General features: G+C 43.4%; 3 protein-coding genes across 6 annotated transcripts in view; 1 reads left to right on the top strand and 2 right to left on the bottom strand.

The window, feature by feature from the left end:
• The window catches only part of LOC115103693 (SH3 and PX domain-containing protein 2A-like), a 141,654-nt gene extending 131,785 nt beyond the window's left edge, over positions 1–9,869 (bottom strand). For 2 of the 3 annotated variants that reach the window (XM_029624562.2, XM_029624565.2), the window contains exon 1: positions 9,325–9,869. In XM_029624562.2, the coding sequence (XP_029480422.1) occupies positions 9,325–9,396 (72 nt within the window). In that variant the 5' untranslated portion in view covers positions 9,397–9,869. The remainder of the gene's footprint in view (positions 1–9,324) is intronic. The other variant, XM_029624563.2, reaches the window with a different exon arrangement.
• An 853-nt stretch (positions 9,870–10,722) lies between these two features.
• Positions 10,723–13,426, bottom strand: LOC115103694 (CST complex subunit STN1-like). 2 transcript variants are annotated; one of them, XM_029624568.2, is made up of 9 exons: positions 12,952–13,426; positions 12,766–12,861; positions 12,559–12,636; positions 12,307–12,483; positions 12,006–12,126; positions 11,708–11,858; positions 11,452–11,589; positions 11,151–11,223; positions 10,723–11,034 (listed from the first exon to the last, which is right to left on the bottom strand). In XM_029624568.2, the coding sequence occupies exons 1-9, from the start codon at positions 13,097–13,099 to the stop codon at positions 10,877–10,879; spliced, it is 1,140 nt and encodes a 379-aa protein (XP_029480428.1). In that variant the 5' UTR covers positions 13,100–13,426; the 3' UTR covers positions 10,723–10,876. The 2 variants fall into 2 exon arrangements, with proteins under 2 accessions (XP_029480428.1, XP_029480427.1); XM_029624567.2 differs by having other exon boundaries at positions 12,307–12,636.
• A 445-nt stretch (positions 13,427–13,871) lies between these two features.
• LOC115103690 (STE20-like serine/threonine-protein kinase) overlaps positions 13,872–22,821 on the top strand; it is a 37,623-nt gene continuing 28,673 nt past the window's right edge. The window contains exons 1-2 of the mRNA XM_029624560.2: positions 13,872–14,691; positions 16,292–16,456. Of these exons, the coding sequence (XP_029480420.2) occupies positions 14,539–14,691; positions 16,292–16,456 (318 nt within the window). The 5' untranslated portion in view covers positions 13,872–14,538. The remainder of the gene's footprint in view (positions 14,692–16,291; positions 16,457–22,821) is intronic.

Below are 22,821 nucleotides of genomic sequence, written 5' to 3'. Positions count from 1 at the left end.
TACTTATTTTCACCATAATTTGCAAATAAATTCATTAAAAATCCTACAATGTGATTTTCTGGGGCTTTTTTTCCTCATTTTGTCTGTCATAGTTGAAGTGTACCTGATGATGGACATTACAGGCCCTCCACATCTTTTTAAGTGAGAACTTGCACAATTGGTGGCTGAGTAAATAAAGCCCCACTGTATCAGAAAATTACCTCGACTAACCGGGACCCCAAATATATAGCCTGCCATTGTTATTTTACAGCTGCTCTTTAATTATTTGTTACTTTTCTATCTTTTACTTTTTCTTGATTTAAACTGCATTGTTGGTTAATCTTGAAGAAGATTTCACTGTAAGGAGAATGTAACTGTTGTATTCGGTCAGTGACAAATAAAATTTGATTTTTGGTAAAAACTCAACACATAGAACCCAGATTTAACACCAAAACATTTCCTTCACTCTTGGCAAATCCAAAGAAACCTGTACTGGCTGGCACGCTAGCATGGTGGTGGAAAGATCAGCTGTTACCATCAGACCCACTTCTTGGTTTGGCAACCGGAACATTTAACACAGTGGTCACCAAACTACGGCCCGCGGGCCGGATACGGTCCGTCAGCACATTTGGCCCGGCCCTCTGAACAATACCAGAGACGCTATCGAATTTTTTTCCTATTTGGCCTCCAGAAAAAAAATCCTAGGCCCGGCCCTGTCAAAGAGAGAACGGAATAATGGCGAAAAGGTTAGGTAAGAGAAAAATTGATTCAGAATGCAGGGTATTTAACCGATTTTTTTTTTGTTCAATGCAAAGAAAAGGCTGTTTGTCTCATCTGTCAAGAGACGGTGGCGGTATTCAAAGAATACAATCTTCGCCGACACTATGAATCCCGTCACAAAGACAAGTACGATAGCTTGCAAGGCCAAATGCGAGCAGACAAACTCTCAAAGCTAAAAAGTGGACTACTATCTCAGCAGAATACATTTGTACGCCAAGCTCAGCTGAACCAGGCATCCGTTCGGGCCAGCTTTCGGGTTGCTAAACTGATAGCAAGAAGCGGTAAGCCTTTCACTGACGGAGAGTTTGTTAAGAAATGTATGGATGCTGTCGCGGAGGAGGTGTGTCCCGAGAAGAAAGATGCATTTAATGCCGTAAGTCTGTCGGCGAGTACAATCACCAGACGCGTTGAAGAAATCGGGAGTAATGTATATGCCCAGCTGCAGCAGAAGACGAAAGAATTTGACTTTTTTTCATTAGCACTGGATGAGAGCACGGACGTGCAAGACACAGCGCAACTGCTCATTTTTATTCGTGGAGTTAGCGCAAACTTTGAGATATGCGAGAGCTGGCAGCCCTCCAAAGTCTCAAAGGGACTACAACGGGAGAGGATATTTTTGACAAAGTGTGCCAAACCATGGAGAAGTTGGACCTGGACTGGTCAAAGCTAGCTAGCATCACGACTGACGGGGCTCCTAGCATGGTGGGCGAAACTCGCGGTCTAATAGGACGCATGAACCGGGAGTTGGAAAAAGGGGTCTCACCGCCCCGCTACGAGTCCACTGCCTAATTCACCAGCAAGCACTGTGCTGCAAAGTGTTGAAGTGGGATTCTGTAATGAAGGTTGTGGTGTCGTGCATAAACTTCATCAGAGCAAAGGGACTTAAACACAGGCAGTTCCAAGAATTCCTGTCTGAACTGGAGTCTACGCACGGAGATGTGCTGTACTACACAGAGGTCCGATGGCTGAGCCGGGCAGAGTTTTGAGGCGTTTTTACGAGCTGCTACCCGAAATTAACGCATTTCTTCATTTAAAAGACAAAACGGTCCCAGAGCTGATCGACCCAGAATGGAAATGGCACCTCGCATTTTTAACAGACGTGACAGAAATACTTAACAGCCTTAACTTGCAGCTACAAGGCGAGGGGAAACTCATTTGCGACATGTATTCACACATAAAAGCATTTGAGGTGAAATTAGCGCTACTTCGTCCATCTTCCTGCTACCCAAAACCTGTCGACAGAGAACCCAGCGGTCCCGTTCCCAGCTGAAAAGTGCATGGAAGCACTGGAAATGCTGAAGGCGGAGTTCGGTGTGCGATTCAGTGAACTACATGTTCATGCAAAAGAAATCCGTCTTTTTCAGAACCCCTTTGTTGCCGACATTGATGAAGCCCAGCCTTCATATCAGTTTGAGTTGGCTGAGTTACAGAACTGTGATGTTCTGAAAGACGCATTCAAGCCCAACAGTCTCATTGACTTCTATGCCGCCCTCCCAAACGACACATATCCAAACATCAAAAAACACGCAATGAAAATGTCCACAGTTTTTGGCAGGGACGTATATCTGCGAGAAAACCTTTTCTCGCATGAAACTGCTGAAAACCCCGATGAGATCAAGATTGACAGATGAACATTTGCATCAGTGCTTGAGACTGGCTGTAACTAGAATGGAACCTGATATTCAACTTCTCACCAGCCAGATGCAGGCCCACAGTTCACACTGATGAACATACATAGGTAAGCTCACTTTTCTGACTTGAATGAGTCATTCTGAGCATAAACAAATATAATCATAATAAAATCTACTGGGATAAAATCCATCTTTACAACCATACTGGTAGTGAAATGTATTGTGCTGTGTAGGTGCTGTATCACTTAGTTCAGTTTCTCAACCTGCTTCTTTTGTGGTTTTCACAGGGAAGTTGATGAGAGAGAGCTGCAAACAGCGGTGTCTACAAGCCTACTGGAACCTACAAAAGGATTATAAGGAAGGAACACAAGAACTTTAAGAGACTGCTCATATGTGTCAGAGAGATTCTGCTCTGACAACTGAGCTGAACTTTTATCTGTTAAGATTGTGCATGGCACGACAGAAAGTTAATGTTCCATGGCTTTTTTTTCTATGAAGAACTCAGAGAGGGTTATTTAGTTATTATTTATTTCATTAATAGTGTTATTATTTGTTTCCTGACTTTTTTTCTGTAAAGAACCTGGAAAGGGTTATTTGGTTATGTGTGGCTTTCTGGAAAACAATACATTTTTTAAGCTCCCCTACGATCGTCACACTTTTTCTGTTACAAACTGACACCGGCCCCCAACAGAGAAGGGAAAAGTTATGTGGCCCTCACAGGAAAAAGTTTGGGGACCCCTGATTTAACAGATAGATGGGTGGGGGAGATTTATGGAAACAATGGGCCCAACCTAAATCGTAAATCACTGTAGCAGACTACGTAATATATCATATAAATAGGAGGTAATAGAAGGTAATTAGTTCGGATATAAATGGTGATTCAGTTTATTACTGTTAAATGTAATTAAATATAATAGTTTATTACAATATAATTACATGTATTACTCTCTGGATATCCTGTGACATCAGCAACCAAAAGAAATACAGCAAATATATATTATATTCTGTTCTATTCCATTTTTTATTCAATTATATTCTTCTGCACTCATGTCAACAGCCAAATGGGTTTGATGAGACATTCAAAAACAAAGAGGGAAAGTACATGCAAGGACAAATACAAAGGAATCAAACAAGTTTGTGTCCCAGACACCCAGACCTAGCAAGAGAAAGCCCTCGTTCGTCATCTTCCCTTGCTGTGATGCAGATGGTTTCAGCTTGGGAGACAGAAGTCTCATTCATGTCCGGCATTTCGGAGAAAGATTAATAAGAGCAAATTGGATCTCTGATTACTTCAATGAATCAACCATGAAATCATAGGCTACACATTGCTATTATTCGCTTAGTTATGGTTTGATAGCTTTTATTCAGCTTTTCACAAATTCCTCACCCTTTTCCACCAGATATAGTGACTAGCAACCACAATATAAGACTCTAAATAAACCAAACTACAATAGTTTGTGTCTACGAATGGATAAAATGACTTACTGTCTCTGTAGAACCCGTGTGTTCCCCAGTTTCCCAGTTTAAGAGTGAGGAAGGCTGAGCAGAGGGCTTGGTGGAGCATAGACTGTGGGCCTAGCCACAAAATTACACTGAACCACGCCTAAAACACTATACTTAACCTAACACATAAAACAGAAAGGCATTATATAATGCTGACCAGATGACTTTCATATGGATTATACGTGGGGATTGAATGAAGTACAAGGATGGAAAAACCATTAGCTTGAGAATAGGTCTAAAGGGAAATCCACTTTCCATAATAATCACAACTAAGCTAATAGAGACAGATTTATAAAACAAACAGGTGAAAAAGAGGTTAAGGGCAACAAGACCGCTTGAAGACGTGTGCATGCGTGTCTGTGGCACCTTAACTGGGGAGGACGGGCTCATGGTAACAGCGTAAATGGACTGGTGTCGAACTCATCAAGCACATGAGTAGAGGAGATCTACACAAGTGGACTACAGGAGGCTGCTGAGGGCGTCTCATAATGTCTGGAATGGAGTGATATCTCATTCCGTTTCATTCACTCCAATTCCAGACATCACCAAGCCTCACTCAGCAGCTTCCCGTGACCCATGTGTGTGTATCTCCTCTACTCATTCACCAGGTCATACTGTACCAAGAGGACAAAAACCGCCTGCCGTCCAAGTCTAACTTTAACTACTAGACCAAGGGCTTTGGTTTGGCAGTGGCTCTATGGTGGGAAACCCCTTTAATACAGGTTTGCATAAGCTCTGCCAATATACTGCCCCTGATCGCCCACAAACCCAACCACCCCTCCTAAAACAGTGGTCACTTCCAGTTTTCACATCCTTCGCCTCTCTCTACCCCATGGCATAGGAAGCGCAGGCCTCCTTTCTCTCTCTCTTCCTCTCCCTAACCACAGCTTTAGAAAAAAAGGTGCCATCTAGAACCTAAATGGGTTCTTCAGCTGTCTCCATAGGACAACCCCTTGAAGAACCCTTTTTGGTTCCATGTAAATCTCTTTGTGGTTCCATGTAGAACCCTTTCCACATAAGGTTCTAAATGGCACCCAAAAGGGTTCGATCTGGAACCAAAAAGGGTTCTCCTATGGGGACAGCCGAAGAACCCTTTTGGAACCCTTTTTTCTAAGAGTGCAGCAGCCAACAGGAAACAGGAAGAGAAGGCCTAGACCAGGCAAATATAAGTTTTTCTGAGAGGGATAAGGGAAAAGCGGAAAAGTGTTGATTCAGCTGTTATTTCCTCCTCTCTCTCTCTCTCACTCCCTGCTTTAAGTCTTGTCATGTACAGCAGAACAATCCACACAGAGTTGTCCATTGTATCCTGTTTCAATCAGTACAGCTTGGTTACGCAATCTTAGAGGCCTCACTTTCAAATGGCCACATTGCTAGACGACACACACAGTGAGGTACAGTTGCAGTATACTGTATGGCCAATTTCTTGCGGTAAGGGCAAGGACTACCATTGCAAGCCCCACATAATGCCCACACTTGTCGTCCATCTTCGCATCGTGACTCCTGAATGTGTCGACATACAAAAATTACATGGAGCCGGAGGCAATGTTTCATGTGGTTTACTGGATATCAAAAGAATGGGATGTGCTACATATTTTATACTGTAAAAAGAAATATATATATATAATATAAATAAGAGTTTGTACATGTTGGTGATGATTAAAACGTGTTGCCTAATAAACATCCCATCTTGTAATAATCTGATCGTTTTATAGGTTGAAGAAGACTTCCCAACTGTTCCAGGCAAATAAAGTTCTCCAAGGTGACTAGACAACATCTGTCGGTTGTTGAGACATTCAGCAACATGTGTTCAGGGCTCCAGTAACAACATCCAATGATCCCTCCTTTCTATTTGATTTATTTAACCGTTATTTAACCAGGCAAGTCAATTAATGACACATACTTATTTGTACTGAACAAAATTATAAACACAACATGGAACAATGTGAAAGATTTTACTGCGTTACAGTTCATATAAGGAAATCGGTCAATTGAAATAAATGAATTATGCCCTAATCTATGGATTTCATATAACTGGGAATACAGATATGCATTTGTTGGTCACTGACACCTTTAAAAAACAAAACAAGTGGGGGCATGGATCAGAAAACCAGTTAGTATCTGGTGTGACAACCATTTGCCTCATGCAGGGCAACACATCTGCTTGCATAGAGTTTATCAGGCTGTTGATTGTGGCCTTGTTGTCTTCAATAGCTGTGCGAAGTTGCTGGATATTGGCGGAACTAAAAACACGTTGTGGTATACATCCATCCAGAGCATCCCAAACTTGCTCAATTGATTGGTGGCATGTCTGGTGATGCAGGCTATGGAAGAATTGGAACATTTACAGATTTGTTTCAGAACATTCAATTCTCCGGCAAGAGCTCTGGTGGACATACCTGCAGTCAGCATGCCAATTGCATGCTCCCTCAAAACATGAGACATCTGTGGCATTGTGCTGTGTAACAAAACTGCACATTTCAGAGTAGACTCTTATTGTCCCCAGTGCAAGTTGCACCTGTAATGCTGTTTAATCAGCTTCTTGATATGCCACACCTGTCAGGTGGATGGATTATCTTGGCAAAGCAGAAATGCTCACTAACAGGGATGTAAACAAATTTGTCCACAACATTTTAGAGAAATAAGCTTTTTGTGTTCATGGACATTCCTGGGATCTTTAAATTTGGCTCATGAAACATGGGACAAACACTTTACATGTTGCGTTTATATTTTTGCTCAGTCTACAATGACGGCCTGACGACTATGTAACACAAAACGGACAACACAGACAGAAGACACTGGCAACAGTACAAATACAAACAGTAGATGTATGCGTGTGTCATTTAAAACCACATGCTTGCTTACAAGGCAACGCAAACTAGTGACATCGGGAGACAATTAGAAACAGCTACATGTCTCAACAACCTGTTCATGTATTTTTCCTTTGAACTCCTCCAGTGACACCAGGTCCTGTAGTTTTATGTTGGCTTGGAGGGAATTCCAGACCTGTCGGCTGAGTAATGAAAGGACCTTTTTCCACGCTCTGTTAAACATTTCGGAACAGTTTGCATAAAACAAGATTGAGATCTGAGCTTGTATGAGTTCTCATTTCGAGCTAGAAGAGAGGATAGATAAAATGGCACACACAATCAAATGTAACGCACACACACACACACACCTCTTGTTCAGTGACGGGGCGAGCCTGTGTGAAGTGAACAGAGGACAATGACTTCACTGACGACAGACGTCAGCACATCACCCTGACTCACACACATACGCACACCACTCTCTTTCCTGCTGGACCCTATCGTCGTCAAACTGAGGAAAACAATTGGCCAAGCCTAAAGCCCAGCCTAATAAAGAACCCTTCAGTGTGATTCTCTCAGTGAGCAGTAATCATTCGAAAAACAGAGACCTTTTCACTCAGGTCATCATTCTGTTTTTGATGACTCAATAAATATTTGAGTAGGAAACGACCCCCTGGAGGCCTGTTTTATGATGCTAAACAACAACTAGCGCTGCTGGTTCTGACTAAAGGGACGTCCAAAAGGCTTCCAAATGTTGCTGGGTTTATTGAGTAGCGGTGGCTTCATTTGAAAAGCAAATACTGCTGGATTGCTACCAGCTCTTTAAACACTCGTCTCACCTGAACAAGAGAGAAGCGGTGTTGTAATATTTTCTGTGTCTAAGCAGACGTGTCCCCCTGGGTCCGATGACCACTTCACCCCTGACAAAGACTTGTGTCTCATTCCCCTTCTCTCTCTCACTCTGTTCTCATAGGATAAGTGTTTCCAGCTGTTTTCACCAACAGAGTGTTGAGATTGGTGGAGGGACAGAATTTCTCTCTCTCTCTCTCTCTCTCTCTCCCTCCCTCCCTCCCTCCCTCTCGCTCACACACACACACACACACACAGTCTGGGGATTGCTCCCTCCAGTTTCTTCTCACAGTGACTAGCTAGCGGTGATCCCAGGGGCATGGTAGCAACGGAAACTAGGCCAGAGAGAGGCCCATGAGACTGCACAGCCCCAAAACACAACTGAACACAACACTGGCCTGGGAATCACCAGCAACAACTAACAACGTGCAATACATGTAGTACGTCTAATGGTTGAGTAGGTCTATGTGGATCTGATGGCTGTTGGTGCATGGTGTTCCTTGCAGGTTAGGTATAATATATGGTCTGTAAGTTATGACATCCCAAAAGCCTGCATGCGTGTAAATCTTAAAGAGATATTGATGTCTAAGCACACTACAGGCAAATTCTGAAAATATAATATAATTGCCTGAGTGTATGATTATTTCAACAGCAACACGGGGTGTTTGAGTTGACAACATCTAGTATGATCATATTTAATGAGATTTATAATAACTTGTTTGTTAGCGATGTAGAGCGGCCCCACGAGTCTGGAGTGTAATGAGATATTGATTCGTATGCCTGCTGAAGGCAAAGTTAAAAAATATCACTTTCCCAAGAGTACAGTAAGCTTCCTTGAGGGACCCATAGGTAGACTACAGTAGCTCTGTGTTCAATTGTACAACACCGAGGATGACTACTAAACTAATAGATGAGTTTATGATAAACATTTAAGGGTAGTCTATCCAATCATTCACTTTGGCTAATGCCTGCAGTACGGCACTAACAGTGAATCCGTATAATTAAATTTGCTTTAGCTTGAATCGGCAATAAACTATGTCAGGTCTTGTGATTTATAATATAATATATGCCATTTGGCAGATGCTTTTATCCCAAAGCGACTTACAGTCATGCGTGCGTACATTTTACGAACGGGTGGCCCCGGGAATCAAACCCACAACCCTGGCTGTGCAAGCGCCATGCCCTACCAACTGAACCACACTGGACAACTTACGTCATAAGTAGTATGTCGTACCACCATTTATGACAAAGGTTGTTATCGTTCTCATGACATAGTCTCGACAGATGTGTGTATTCTAAGAAACTCCCTTGATATACCAAACTAGGCTATATTAGTTCGGTTCATCACAGTTCGGTTCTCAGGTTGTTGAAAAAGATACGCCACAGTCGTAACCTGTCATTACTTATACTGTCTGTATTGTCACTAGTTATAACCCTTCTTTATATTCATTGGTTAGGTTATAACACATTCAAATGAATGACTGGAATGACATATATGTTCTAAGAGGCCAGTGCCATACACAGATAATATCATCTCCTACACAATTTGATAAATGGAGATATTGATTGGCAGACTGAACCAATAACTCATGAATCATTGGCTAGTTTCATCAAAACTGTGATGAGCTGCGATGACTGGTCTAGGCTATAAGTGGCGAAACCTTTCACCGTGTATTCTATTCATAAATAGATACAGAATATATGAGGTAGTCATTGTAGTTCGGAGTTTGAATGGACCCAGGTAGGTAGATAAAGGGTGAGGGGGGTATCCTACTCACGTAATGTTTGGACGGATTGCGCCGTTTCTCCACGTCCACGACTTTTACATCCAACACTGTCCGAAACTGCATCTTGACGTTGGAAATGGCTACAGCGTACACACACAATAAATGCAATATCCCAGTTCCTGTAGTAGGCTATAGCCTCTGCAGTTCAAGAAACGTTGAAGAAGAACTCAAAAAGGGCATTCATTGATTGGGTTGTCGAGTCTAGCTAATGTTCAGGCGCAAGGAATCAAATGTCTTGGCTTGACGATGCGTAATATACCCAAATGCAGAATATATCATAGTCGCTATCAATTGAGAATCTATCTTTATATGGCTAAAACATTCTGCCCGAAATCCAAAAGGCGAGATATTCACGTTGGACAACAAAGCAGGCTGGCCAGCGGTCGCATGCTGAGAAGGAGGTCACCTCAAATAGGAAAGTGGAGCGAGTTCCTTTGTGTGGACCACAATACCTTCCGCGAGGGGTGCATACCTGTAGGCTATATAGGGTTGGGGTATGCAAAAAAAAAAGCCACCGAATTCACCGACAAATGCCTCCAGAAGCAAGCAAGGCGCAGAGCAATTCTTTTTTTTGGGGGGGGGGGGGGGGGGTTAGTGGGATGGGCTTGCTTGTCGTGTGATGAAGCACTAGAGGTAAACTGTACTAGAGGGTTGAAGTCCCATTCCAACTCATAGTTTTTTGGAATACTTGCATGTAGTTCCGAGTATCTTGGCAATGTCTATATGTTTGTAAACATTTAGATATGTTGGAAAATTGTAATAATCTTCACAAGCTGTAACGGTTCCTTAAAGTGCTCCCAGGAGTGGCTACAATGTAGCTAATGACAAGAAAAATGTGAACGTCACACTGCGCTTGGACCATATAAGGATACTTTTTATGGATGTGATTGGTTTCAGCATAACAATTCAATTATCTCCATTATCAAAAGCATGCATGGTTAAATAGCCATTAAAAAGGCTACAAATAGCTATAACAACCTATTTGTTCCTTAGGCCTAGATAGCATAAAGCATTCCATATATTGCTTCTTATGCCTCGCATTTTCTTTGACAACGGTGGCAACTGAGTCATAAGACGCTATAGGCTGCCCTCATCAATAGCTTGGACGTATGGATACAGATGTTTCAAAGTGGACCAATCAGCGACGGGTGCATATTAAACGACGAAATACTGCCCCCGTGTGCAAAATGAACATATGCTCCAAGTTGAATTCTAAATCCAGGTATTATATACATAATTTACACAACTTTTGCACATTGAAAAAAATTGATATATTGCACAAAACCGCTTGTCCTGTACTCTTTAAAAATACATGACAAATGTACATAGCTCTAGCATGACTGATAGCAACTGATATCTTGAAGATGGCCATGTTAAGTAATAATCAAATGCATTACGGGTCATATTTATTAGGGCACACTTGTTATATATATCTTCCCAACGGAAAACAAAAACATGCGTTTCTTATTGGACACGGTCAGATGGTACCTCCCCGTTTCACTCCCATTTCAGACAGCTTGTCCCCAGAATGTCTAAGTCAGCGTCAGAGGATAGTGTAATGACTGTCGCTGGTGCTGATGATGTCACTATTACACTCCAGAGCTTTGAGGACCAGCACCAAGGCTGCCTTGCTCACGTTGCGACTGTACCTCTGTCTCACACTGGACAGGACGTGCAGGATGTGGCAACCCTTTTCCACATCTGGCAACGCGAGAGAAAGACCATCAATACATATTAGAATACACTGGTATAGCACTGGGGGAGCAGTATATTGTAAAGTACTCTAAAAGGAGTAAGAAGAGGGGAAATGCCCTTACATTTCTCTCGTCTGCAATCTTCCCGAATAATGTCTCGGACTGCCATGAGAAGATCCTTGTCCCGTTCCGTTACCTAAAGGGGAGACATACAGTAGAATCAAGACTTACTTGTGTCATGCCGATATAACCTTCAGTCACCACAGTAATACAATGAAAGACCAGTCTCAAAATCATTCATTCTTGTATGCTGAGCGCTTTGCTTGTGTCCCACATCCCATGAGCCTCAGCGTCAATGTGTTTGATGAGCGTCGCATAGCACTTAGTTCCTCTGTGATATCCATCTTCATGTGCTGCTGCTTACATGGTAGACCTCATCCTGACATTTGACCTTGCGGAACACCAAGCCTTCGTCCTGCAGGATCTGAAGGCTCTTCTGGAGTAGCTCCCTGAGCTGTTTGAAAGATGTTGGTGGACCCGATGATGGACTAGCCTCAGGCTCCTAGCATCAAATCAGATTTGAAAAAAAAATACAGTCCCACTTTAAAATGAACAACTTAAAAGCTTAATGATGCATTCGTAAACCCTAAGGCCTACATAGATGTCCATAGATGTTCTACCTGTTCTGATGCCGTCCTCTGAGGTTGTCTGGAGACCAGAGGCTGTAAAAGGTCCTGGACATCATAGGGTCTGAACCTGGTGACTTCTTTCTCTTTCAGGAAGTCCTTCAGGATATGAGTGGCTCTGCCAAGCAGGTAGGAAGCAGAACCACTGCAGGAATACCAAATAAGCCATAAAGATATCCACAAAAACATCAGTAAATCAAAGTTTGAAGTAAATATCATACATAATAGCCAAAATGATGCTGCACCTCACTGACCAGCAACTGAATACAGCTAAAGAGATTATCAGACCTACCCTTGAATGTTCTGTGCACAGCTGTCCAGATGGAATGGTTTATCATAGCACTGTCTGTAGAGCTGAGGAACCTCCATCATCCAGGATATCTGGACCGCCATCACCGGGTCTGACACTTTATCTACAACCAACGAATGGGGGGGCATTAGAGATTGTATGGACAACAATAACTCAGGTTTAATAAACTGTGTATAGTTGTGAAATGCAGAAGTGTGTGTGTGTGTGTGTGTGTCCATATGCGCATGACCGTGCATGCCTGCGTCTGTGTGACCATATTCATGCGTGTCACCTCTCCACTCACAGTATGTAGAGGCCATTATCTCTCGCTGTTGTCTGGAGGTCTTGACGGGCCCTCGCACCCTGAGCAGTTCTCCTATCTCCAGGTGGGAGCTGCTGTGTTGGGCTTGCCGTAGTTTCTTCAGCTCGCTGGCTGGGTTGAAGTCTTCACGAGCGCTGCTACCGAAAGACCTCGCCCATACTGAAGATAATACACAGCCAACCGTGAACACGAACAGGGCTGACACACAGCTATAATGAGAATATCTGCACTTACGTGTAGCAGGGTCACCTTGCTCCCTCCACTGTTCATCTTTCCAGCAAAGGCTGTTTATAACACCAGTACCATCATCAACTGTGAAGCAATGATAACAGCAGCCATATTGGATTTACATGGACTCAATATTTGCATGTGGGTGTTAGTTTGATATGAGGAGACAAAGTAGGAATATTTCAAAATTAATCAACTGAGCTTCATCATTACCTCCGTAACAGAAGAAGTCTTCTCGCTCTCGTTTGTACACCACAGTCCCGAGCACATCAACTTTGAATATCGGGTGAGAGTTGTAGAAGTATATCCCTAGGTTAGGGGAAGTGAAATGGGTTAGCTAGTGAAGTTGAATAAACATGACAGTGGCATTCATGTTGTCAAAACTGAAGGTAACAGTACCTGACACTTGACAGGACTCTCTCATATGTAGGATGTCTTTGACATAGAGCCTGTTGAAAGCGTTAAACATTGGGTCCAGTCCCCACAGCATTGAAGGCGGTTCCTCCCCAACACTATCCTCCTCTGGTTCTGTCGCTTCAGGCTGCATACCATCCTAGGCGACTCACTACACGCGATCAAAAACAACCAAAAGTAGCACGCTAACCTACTTAAGAAAGCTTTACTCGTCTCTCCCTCGCTTGGTTCATTTGTTTTGCTTCGTTTTCCCGGGAAATGTTTTGAGATTTGAGCAAATATTTGCACAGGTTCCGCAAAAGTCCGAGTTTCCGGTCACGTGAATAAGAAAATAGAGGAAAATAGAACAGATGAAATAAACCATGCATTTATGTAAACATCTTTCAATCGTGAAGGACGATTATTAATATATGTAAATGTGGTAAAGACAACAATGTTGAAAAGTTTGCGGCTGTGCGTGCTAGTGCACGTCTCGCATGGGTATCTGGGACATGTCGTTTTAAGCCATTGAATGAGAGAAGAAAGAAACCCATCATTGTATCAGAGACCTAATTATCTCTCATATTGATGCAATTATCAAAATTGAACATTTTCAATATTAGGGGAAATGTGCTATCCTTTTTAATGAGGCTATATGGCTTTTCTTTCTCGTTCAATTTGACTTAGGATTTACAAAACGTTGCAGGGCTGAACAATAGGCCTGGACTATAAAACGTATTGAATAGGCTTCTACAAAATGTCGTACTCCTTAAAATATTATTTAAAAGTTTCCTTTAATTTATGAATCGTTTCTAAACACATAATGCTGGCCTCCAGTGCTGAGGGTGGAAGCAACGCGCTCTAGATGCTCTTTCCTCCACCATCAATCAAGCGTGAAGAAGTGAAAGAACTACAGTTGCGGGCTCATGAACGCGCATTTGACACCAAATCCTCTAGATTACTGGACCCCGTGCCTCGCCAAGGGAAAGAAGATTGTCTTACCATACCAACGGTGTTTTTATTCGCTATATATACATTCAAGTGACGTTGGGGGATCGAATATAACATTTCATGGAATAGAATTCTTTGGAAGGGTCGTTTCTGTATCTTCTCTGTCTCTGCTCTTTGGTTGAGGAAAGAGCCCTGCCGCTTGCGTTGTCAGGCCAGTTTTGGTTGTTCTGAGGAACAACAGTAGCTTCCCGTGCTTACTTTGCACTGTCAAAGTCTATTCTTTGGACGGAAATACAATGCCAGGAGACATCAAAGTGAATATTGTTGGTGTAAGAATCAACAATCGGCCATGATGTCGGTGGAACTTCATTTTGTTATGGGATAACTGGGATATCGTTGCCATAATAACGGGATGATCATCAATCATTTCAGTTGAACAGTATTTGAAATCATTCTGAATTGTTATAATACTGTAACATATTGAATATGCCACCTCATAGTCTGCTTGACTCACAAGAATACCAAGGGACCTAAGTAAACACAACAGTTCAAGTCCTATGCGGTAGAACGCACGGATGATCTTCGTGTTGCTGGATATTCATTCCTTTGTCAACTGTCTATCTGAAGAAGGCAGGCGTGAAAATGGCATCCTTTTTCAATTTCCGTAAAATCTTTAAATTAGGTGCTGAGAAGAAGAAGAAACAGTATGAGCATGTCCACAGAGACGAGAACCCAGAGGAGATATGGGAGATCATTGGAGAACTGGGGGATGGAGCCTTTGGGAAAGTCTATAAGGTAGGATAGGTCCTTTTTGGGTCATTGTAGACCTCTTCTGATTCATTGTAGCAATGATGATGACATTGTGAACACGTTACATTTTACAGGTTTGAAACCATGTTTCAAGAATCATCAATCATGTCATGTGTGTGTTCATCTCAGTCCACTCTGCTGTAACCAATTGGAGTAGTATATCTTACATCGTGTTCCTTGGAATTCTTCCCTTCGGCTACGACTGGAAGTGTTATTTCTTACTCTATGATTAGGACTAAGCCCAACATCGGATTAATGACTGCCATTCTTTTCATTTTGGTCAACAATGGCAACTACACTGCCTCCAGTCCACGCACGCACACACGCACAGCTATTTCTTCCCGAACTCTGATTGTTAGGCCATTCACAGCAGCCCTAAAACCATGCTAGATCGAGTCCCAATCAAATTGTGGCATTGTTTTCACCGACCTCGATGCATGGGTCGAGCAAAAAGCATTGTTTACATGAGTGACATTGAATGTGATCACCCGTGAGTGGAGGGCCAAAACCAGTAGCAGGGTGCTTTTGTCGACGCTATTCCAATTAGCGTGTTTGTTCTTCTGTAGCCACCAGCCTATTTATGGGTATGGTGTAATGGTATAATAATAGCTATCTGGATCCCTACCATGATTGTGCTCTGTTTTCAATTTATTTCTGATCTATTAATAGAACTGTGTGGTCAGTTATGGTTTCCAAATCGAACTATTACTTGTTGTAGAGAATCCCATATGCCTTAAATCAGTTTAGTGACAGATGCCATGTGAAGTTGCCTACTACTACAAACAAACTGCTGGCTACTCCATGAACAAAGCATAACAACATTTACTCTAAGACTACTCCCAAGAATAGTATATGATGGACCTTTCTGGCATTACTAGAGCTACAACAGGCCAATCGAAGCACATCTGTGGGAAGTACATTTTCCAGTAATATTCTAACGTCCTGGGCGGAGAGGCATCGCTTACGATACCAACTGCAATATGCTGCAATCTCATGGTGAGTCGCCCTATTTGAACCAGCCTCCAAACACCCCATCCATTCATAGTGAAAGAGAAGTGTGTGTGTGTGTGTGTGTGTGTGTGCTGAATATGGATCCATCGTGTGTAATGTGATAATACAGGATAATGTATTGAAATCATTCCGATGGCAGACGTGACCTGAGGAACACACCCAGGTTAAGAGGAAGTGCCATACCACCGCGGACCGCATCCAACACATCCTGCTGTGAGACACGACCGAAACAAACGGCAGAAAGTTCCACGTCAAATGGACTTGGGACTTGTGCTGTGAGGGTTTTCATCCAAGATGTGATAAATACATTTGAAAAAAACTGTCAGTTGGCTGCTTTTAGCTTTTTGCGAAGGTCATGTGAAATCTGATATCAACTCTTCCCTTGACTCCTATTTATGAGAGCAACAACGGGACCCATTCTGTTCTATAATTTCCATTGTCATGAAGCCCCCAAAATAACACACTCACTCAAACCTTGGTGCGTCTTCTGCTAATGTCAACAGAACTCAAGTCTATTCCATTGTCAGAAGCCACCATTTAATAACCCTCTCACTTCTACCTGTGTGTCTCTTAGGCCCAGAACAAGCAAACAGGCATTCTGGCTGCAGCTAAAGTGATCGACACCAAGACGGAGGAGGAGCTGGAGGACTATATGGTAGAGATCGATATCCTGGCCTCCTGCGACCATCACAACATAGTGAAGCTGCTGGACGCCTTCTACTACGACAGCAAGCTATGGGTGAGTAGGGAGGGGCGTTCTCAGCGGAGGTTGTGCTTTGTTAGCGGTGCTGCTGTGACAGTGTATTGATGTTAGTGATAGCACAAACTCTGAATAGCACAAACTCTTGTCTATTCACCGAAACATTGGTTGTGAGATGGAATGGTTCATGGAGAATCGGCGAAGACCAGCAGTGTGCTGCAGTGTCGTCCTTTGTTGGGGCCTCTTAACTAGGCCGTTGTGACGACTGACCTGTGTCATGGTTGATCATCAGTACAATGGAAGGTTCATCCTCCTCTCACAACTACGCTGCCTTGGTTATCGTCTTCCCGGGTCAAAGTTCAAACTAGCACCGATACTAGCAGCATTTATTGTAGTTTATTGCCATATTTGATATGGAAATTCATTGTTGTATTATTATATTGCCTTTCTCGTCTTCATGATATCACTGAGTGATGTTGTGTCTTTCTGTCACCGCTCAAAATAACTGGAGTCTGTCCATATAACCCTCTCTTTGTGTACACATTGTTCTAGTCCTCACCTTCAGGATGGTGGTCACTTCCTGTGAATTTTGATTGGATTTGGGGATCTAGTTTCAGGTTACTTTTCCCGGGGCACCCCTGTGTCCGAAGATAACGTTGAAATAATTGCATTGTGGTCATGCATATATTAGGATATTTGTGCACTCAGGGATTGCAAGGCGCAGTTCGATCATATCTAACAAGCTCGTAAATAAGGGCCCATCTGTTTTGTTTTTGGTGTTCTTGGCATAGGACACCTAAAGTGAAACAAGCTATATAGGAATAAAATACAAAATAATACATATAAAACAAAGGCATTTTCACCTTTCATTCAGGAGAAATGGATTCAACAAATAATACGTAATATAGCGTCTGAATCCACAAGTTCAGTTCGTCTAAGGTGCTACCTGATAGGTTACATACCCAAGCCTCCCAAGAGCTCCATTGCTTTTCTTCAAGCTGGGAAATAATACGTGGCTCCCTGTGTCTCCCTCCCTGCCGACATGGAGACATCCACATAGACATATTATCAGTAATCAGACTCATCAAAAGCTGTGATGATGAAATGCAGTATTTGGTTACACTGCAGCTCTGTTGAGTGCCCGGCCCTTTCCTCTCCGTTGTCTGCCGAACAATGGCTTCTAGCCCAATGGCGGTTGTGTATTGATTATTATCTCTGCTTTTTATTTTTTTATTTTTTTTTAAACTAGGCAAGTCACTTAAGAACAAATTCTCATTTACAATGACGCCCTAGGAACAGTGGGTTAGGGGCAGAACGACCGATTTTTGCCTAGTCAGCTCTGGGATTTGAACTAACAACCTTTCGGTTACTGGCCCAGTGCTCTAACCACTAGGCTACCTGCCGCACCTACATGCCGCTTACATGGTAGCTGGTGTGGAACTAGAGATTAGCACAGGAGCTCTTGCTGTAGATGAAAGACTTGACGTTCTAAAAGGCTGTGTGGAAGTGAAGTCTGAGGAGAAGGATTTATTTAGTCTTCCTCATTTGATATGGCTCTAATAACGATGTGGTAAAACCACATTATGTTTTTTAAGGGTTAGATTAGTGACCGTAGCCATTTTTATGTTTCATCAATTTCATTTTCCTTCAGTCACACTGAACTCTTTTTTTTTTTACCATGCACGTACCCACTTTGCAAGTTAATGTATAGACTAGAGTTAACCCTGCATATAATGCAGAGTGGCCGTGGAATCCACTTTTCTGCATCCTTCTTCCCGCCAGCTAAAGGTCCCGAAGCTTCTGCACATGTGCAGGATTCTCTACTTTGCCCACAGTCTCTGCTCTACTCGTAGACAACAGGCCACTCTGGCGAACGGTGCTCGATTAATCCTGTCTGCAGGATCACACAATGATGGTATTCTACATAACAGAACGCGCCACTAAGGTAAAACGTGTGATTTGATTGAAACCGAACACGTGTAGGCTACAGTTTAACACCATCTGCTCTAAAATGCGCTCACGGTACATCATTCAAAACAACACTGTAGGCTACCTCGAAACAACACTGTAGGCTACCTCGAAACAACACTGTAGGCTACCTCGAAACAACACTGTAGGCTACCTCGAAACAACACTGTAGGCTACCTCGAAACAACACTGTAGGCTACCTCGAAACAACACTGTAGGCTACCTCGAAACAACACTGTAGGCTACCTCGAAACAACACTGTAGGCTACCTCGGAACAACACTGTAGGATATCCTCGGAACAACACTGTAGGCTATCCTCGGAACAACACTGTAGGCTAACTCGAAACAACACTGTAGGCTACCTCGGAACAACACTGTAGGCTACCTCGGAACAACACTGTAGGCTACCTCGGAACAACACTGTAGGCTATCCTCGAAACAACACTGTAGGCTACCTCGGAACAACACTGTAGGCTACCTCGGAACAACACTGTAGGCCACCCTCGAAGCAACACTGTGGGCCACCCTCGAAGCAACACTGTGGGCCACCCTCGAAGCAACACTGTGGGCCACCCTCGAAGCAACACTGTGGGCCACCCTCGAAGCAACACTGTGGGCTACCTCGGAACAACACTGTAGGCTACCTCGGAACAACACTGTAGGCTACCTCGGAACAACACTGTAGGCTACCTCGGAACAACACTGTAGGCTAACTCGAAACAACACTGTAGGCTAACTCGAAACAACACTGTAGGCTACCTCGAAACAACACTGTAGGCTACCTCGAAGCAACACTGTAGGCCACCCTCGAAGCAACACTGTAGGCCACCCTCGAAGCAACACTGTGGGCCACCCTCGAAGCAACACTGTGGGCCACCCTCGAAGCAACACTGTGGGCCACCCTCGAAGCAACACTGTGGGCCACCCTCGAAGCAACACTGTGGGCCACCCTCGAAGCAACACTGTGGGCCACCCTCGAAGCAACACTGTAGGCCACCCTCGAAGCAACACTGTAGGCTACCTCGGAACAACACTGTAGGCTACCTCGGAACAACACTGTAGGCTATCCTCGGAACAACACTGTAGGCTATCCTCGAAACAACACTGTAGGCTACCTCGGAACAACACTGTAGGCTACCTCGGAACAACACTGTAGGCTACCTCGGAACAACACTGTAGGCTACCTCGGAACAACACTGTAGGCTACCTCGGAACAACACTGTAGGCTACCTCGGAACAACACTGTAGGCTAACTCGGAACAACACTGTAGGCTAACTCGAAACAACACTGTAGGCTAACTCGAAACAACACTGTAGGCTAACTCGAAACAACACTGTAGGCTACCTCGAAGCAACACTGTAGGCCACCCTCGAAGCAACACTGTAGGCCACCCTCGAAGCAACACTGTAGGCCACCCTCGAAGCAACACTGTAGGCCACCCTCGAAGCAACACTGTAGGCCACCCTCGAAGCAACACTGTAGGCCACCCTCGAAGCAACACTGTAGGCCACCCTCGAAGCAACACTGTAGGCCACCCTCGAAACAACACTGTAGGCTACCTCGGAACAACACTGTAGGCTACCTCGGAACAACACTGTAGGCTACCTCGGAACAACACTGTAGGCTACCTCGGAACAACACTGTAGGCTACCTCGGAACAACACTGAGATCTAGGAGATCTTACGGTGCCTTCGGGAAGTATTCAGACCCTTTGACTTTTTCCACATTTTGTTGGCTACAGCTTTTTTCTAAAAATATATATATTTTTAAATTCCCCCTTCATCAATCTACACACAATATCCCATAATGACAAATCAAAAACGTGTTTTTAAAATAAAAAATCTTAAATATCACATTCAGACCCTGTACTTAGTACTTTGTTGATGCAACTTTTGCAGCGATTACAGCCTTGAGCCTTCTTGGGTATGAGGCTACAAGCTTGGCACACCTGTATATGGGGTGTTTTTCCCTTTTTTCTCTGCAGATCCTCTCAAGCACTGTCAGGTTGGATGGGGAGCGTTGCTGCACAGCTATTTTCAGGTGTCTCCAGAGATGTTCGATCAGGTTCAAGTTCGGGCTCTGGCTGGGCCAATCCAGGACATTCAGAGACTTGTCCCGAAGCCACTCCTGCGTTGTCTTGACTGTGTGCTTCGGGTCGTTGTCCTGTTGGAAAGGGAACCTTTGTCCCAGTCTGAGGTCCTGAGCACTCTGGAGACTATTTTCATCAAGGATCTCTCCTGTACTTTGCGCTGTTCATCTTTGCCTCAATCCTGACTAGTCTCCCAGTCCCTGCCGCTGAAAAACATACCCACAGCATGATGCTGCCACCACCATGCTTCACTGTAGGGATGGTGCCAGGTTTCCTCCAGACGTGATGCTTGGCATTCAGGCCAAATAGTTCAATCTTGGTTTCATCAGACCAGAGAATCTTGTTTCTCATGGTCTGAGAGTCTTTAGGTGCCTTTTGGCAAACTCCAAGCAGGCCGTCAGGTGCCTTTAACTGAGGAGTGGCTTCTGTCTGTCCACTCTACCATAAAGGCCTGATTGGTGTAAGTCGCTCTGGATAAGAGCGTCTGCTAAATGACTTAAATGTAAATGTAATTGGTGGAGTGCTGCAGAGATGGCTGTCCTGGAAGGTTCTATACACATATAGGAACTCTAGAGCTCTGTCAGAGTGACCATCAGGTTCTTTGTCACCTCCCTGACCAAGTCCCTTCTCCACCGATTGCTCAATTTGGCCGGGCGGCCAGCTCTAGGAAGAATCTTGGTGGTTCCAAACTTCTTTCGTTTAAGATGATGGAGGCCTGTATGTTCTCGGGGACCTTTAATGCTGCAGAAATGTTTTTGTATCCTTCCCCAGATCTGTGCCTCTACACAATCCTATATCGGAGCTCTACGGACAATTCCTTCTACCTCATGGCTTGGTTTTTGCTCTGACATGCACTGTCAACTGTAACACCTTAAATAGACAGGTGTGTGCCTTTCCAAATCATGTCCAATCAATTGAATTTACCACAGGTGAACTCCAATTAAGTTGTAGCTTGGAATTTCGAGTCTCATAGCAAAGGGTCTGAATACTTATGTATACTTTCGCTTTATCATTTTTGCATGTAGATTTCTGAGAAATATATATTTAATCCATTTTAGAATAAGGCTGTAACGTAACAAAATGTGGGGGGAAAAGTCAAGGGGTCTGAATCCTTTCCGAAGGCACTGTAAATGCATATCCCCATGAAACTGATTGAGATCAAAGGGTTGGTAGGCAGATGCTTCATGGACTTTCCACTGGTAAAGCTTAAAGAATGATCATTAACGATTGACAGTGAGAAATGTGAATGGAGGGTGACCACAACATTATTTGCATAAAGGTAGAGAAATATGCGCAGTACGTGATTCAGATCTTCAGCTCTGGGGAAAAGGGACGGAGGGGGCTGTTACCTACGGATCCGCAGACTCAGCCATTCTAATTTCCTCTCCTAACCACAATGTTCTTGACCTTAGACTGTTAGGCCTAATCATGGGTCAGATCATATGCCTATTTTTTTTTCATATGTTTCATATCTTTGTCACACAAACCACAATTTACCTGACCTTTTAACCTTTGGTTAGGACCTTAGCCACACAGCTGCTATCTCAAGAGTTGTGTCCTCCGTCTCTCTTCTACACCGCATGAATGGCTCCTCAGAGGGCTGTGTGTGTGCTGGGAGAGGAAGTCATGGTGACAGCCCGGTCGTTCCTCTCTCCCCCGCCTGCCACTGTAAAGACCCACTGTTTGGCCTATTGTACATGCAGCTGGACTAAAACAACAGCTCGCCTACCAGTGAAACAACACCACAAGGGCCTGTATGAATGACAAGGCTGTTTCTAGGCTTAGGCTTAGGCGGAGCATACTGTCTTATTTCACAAGAGTTTTGTTGGGTAGAGTGAAAGGTTTTTTTTTGTCGAGTTTTATGTTCGATATGGTTGTAATAAGGCTAAACTAAGATATATATTTTTTTTTGTAAAACATCACAGCACAGTTGAAAGATATATGGAACATGGAAATCAACTGGATGGTGTTGAGAGATAGATGGGAGGGGTTGAGTGGAGCTGAAGGATGGGACTTAAAAACAAACAAAAATATAATATTTTAAAATATACTCTGTCCGTAAAATGTATATAGTATGTATAAGCTGGAAGTAGAAGCCTAAGAGTTGTTGTCCATTAGTTTAATTCAATTGGGGTGGGAACATAATAAAGGATTTCTGTTGTTGTTATATACATGCATACATACATACAGTTGAACTCTGACGTTTACATACACTTAGGTTGGAGTCATTAAAACTCGTTTTTCAAGAACTCTACAAATGTCTTGTTAACAAACTATAGTTTTGGCAAGTCGGTTAGGACATCTACTTTGTGCATAACTTATAATTCACTGTATCACAATTCCAG

The sequence above is a fragment of the Oncorhynchus nerka genome, linkage group LG21 (assembly GCF_034236695.1).
Source record: "Oncorhynchus nerka isolate Pitt River linkage group LG21, Oner_Uvic_2.0, whole genome shotgun sequence".
NCBI classification, from domain to species: Eukaryota; Metazoa; Chordata; class Actinopteri; order Salmoniformes; family Salmonidae; genus Oncorhynchus; species Oncorhynchus nerka.
This window is presented reverse-complemented; position numbering and strand designations above follow the sequence as displayed.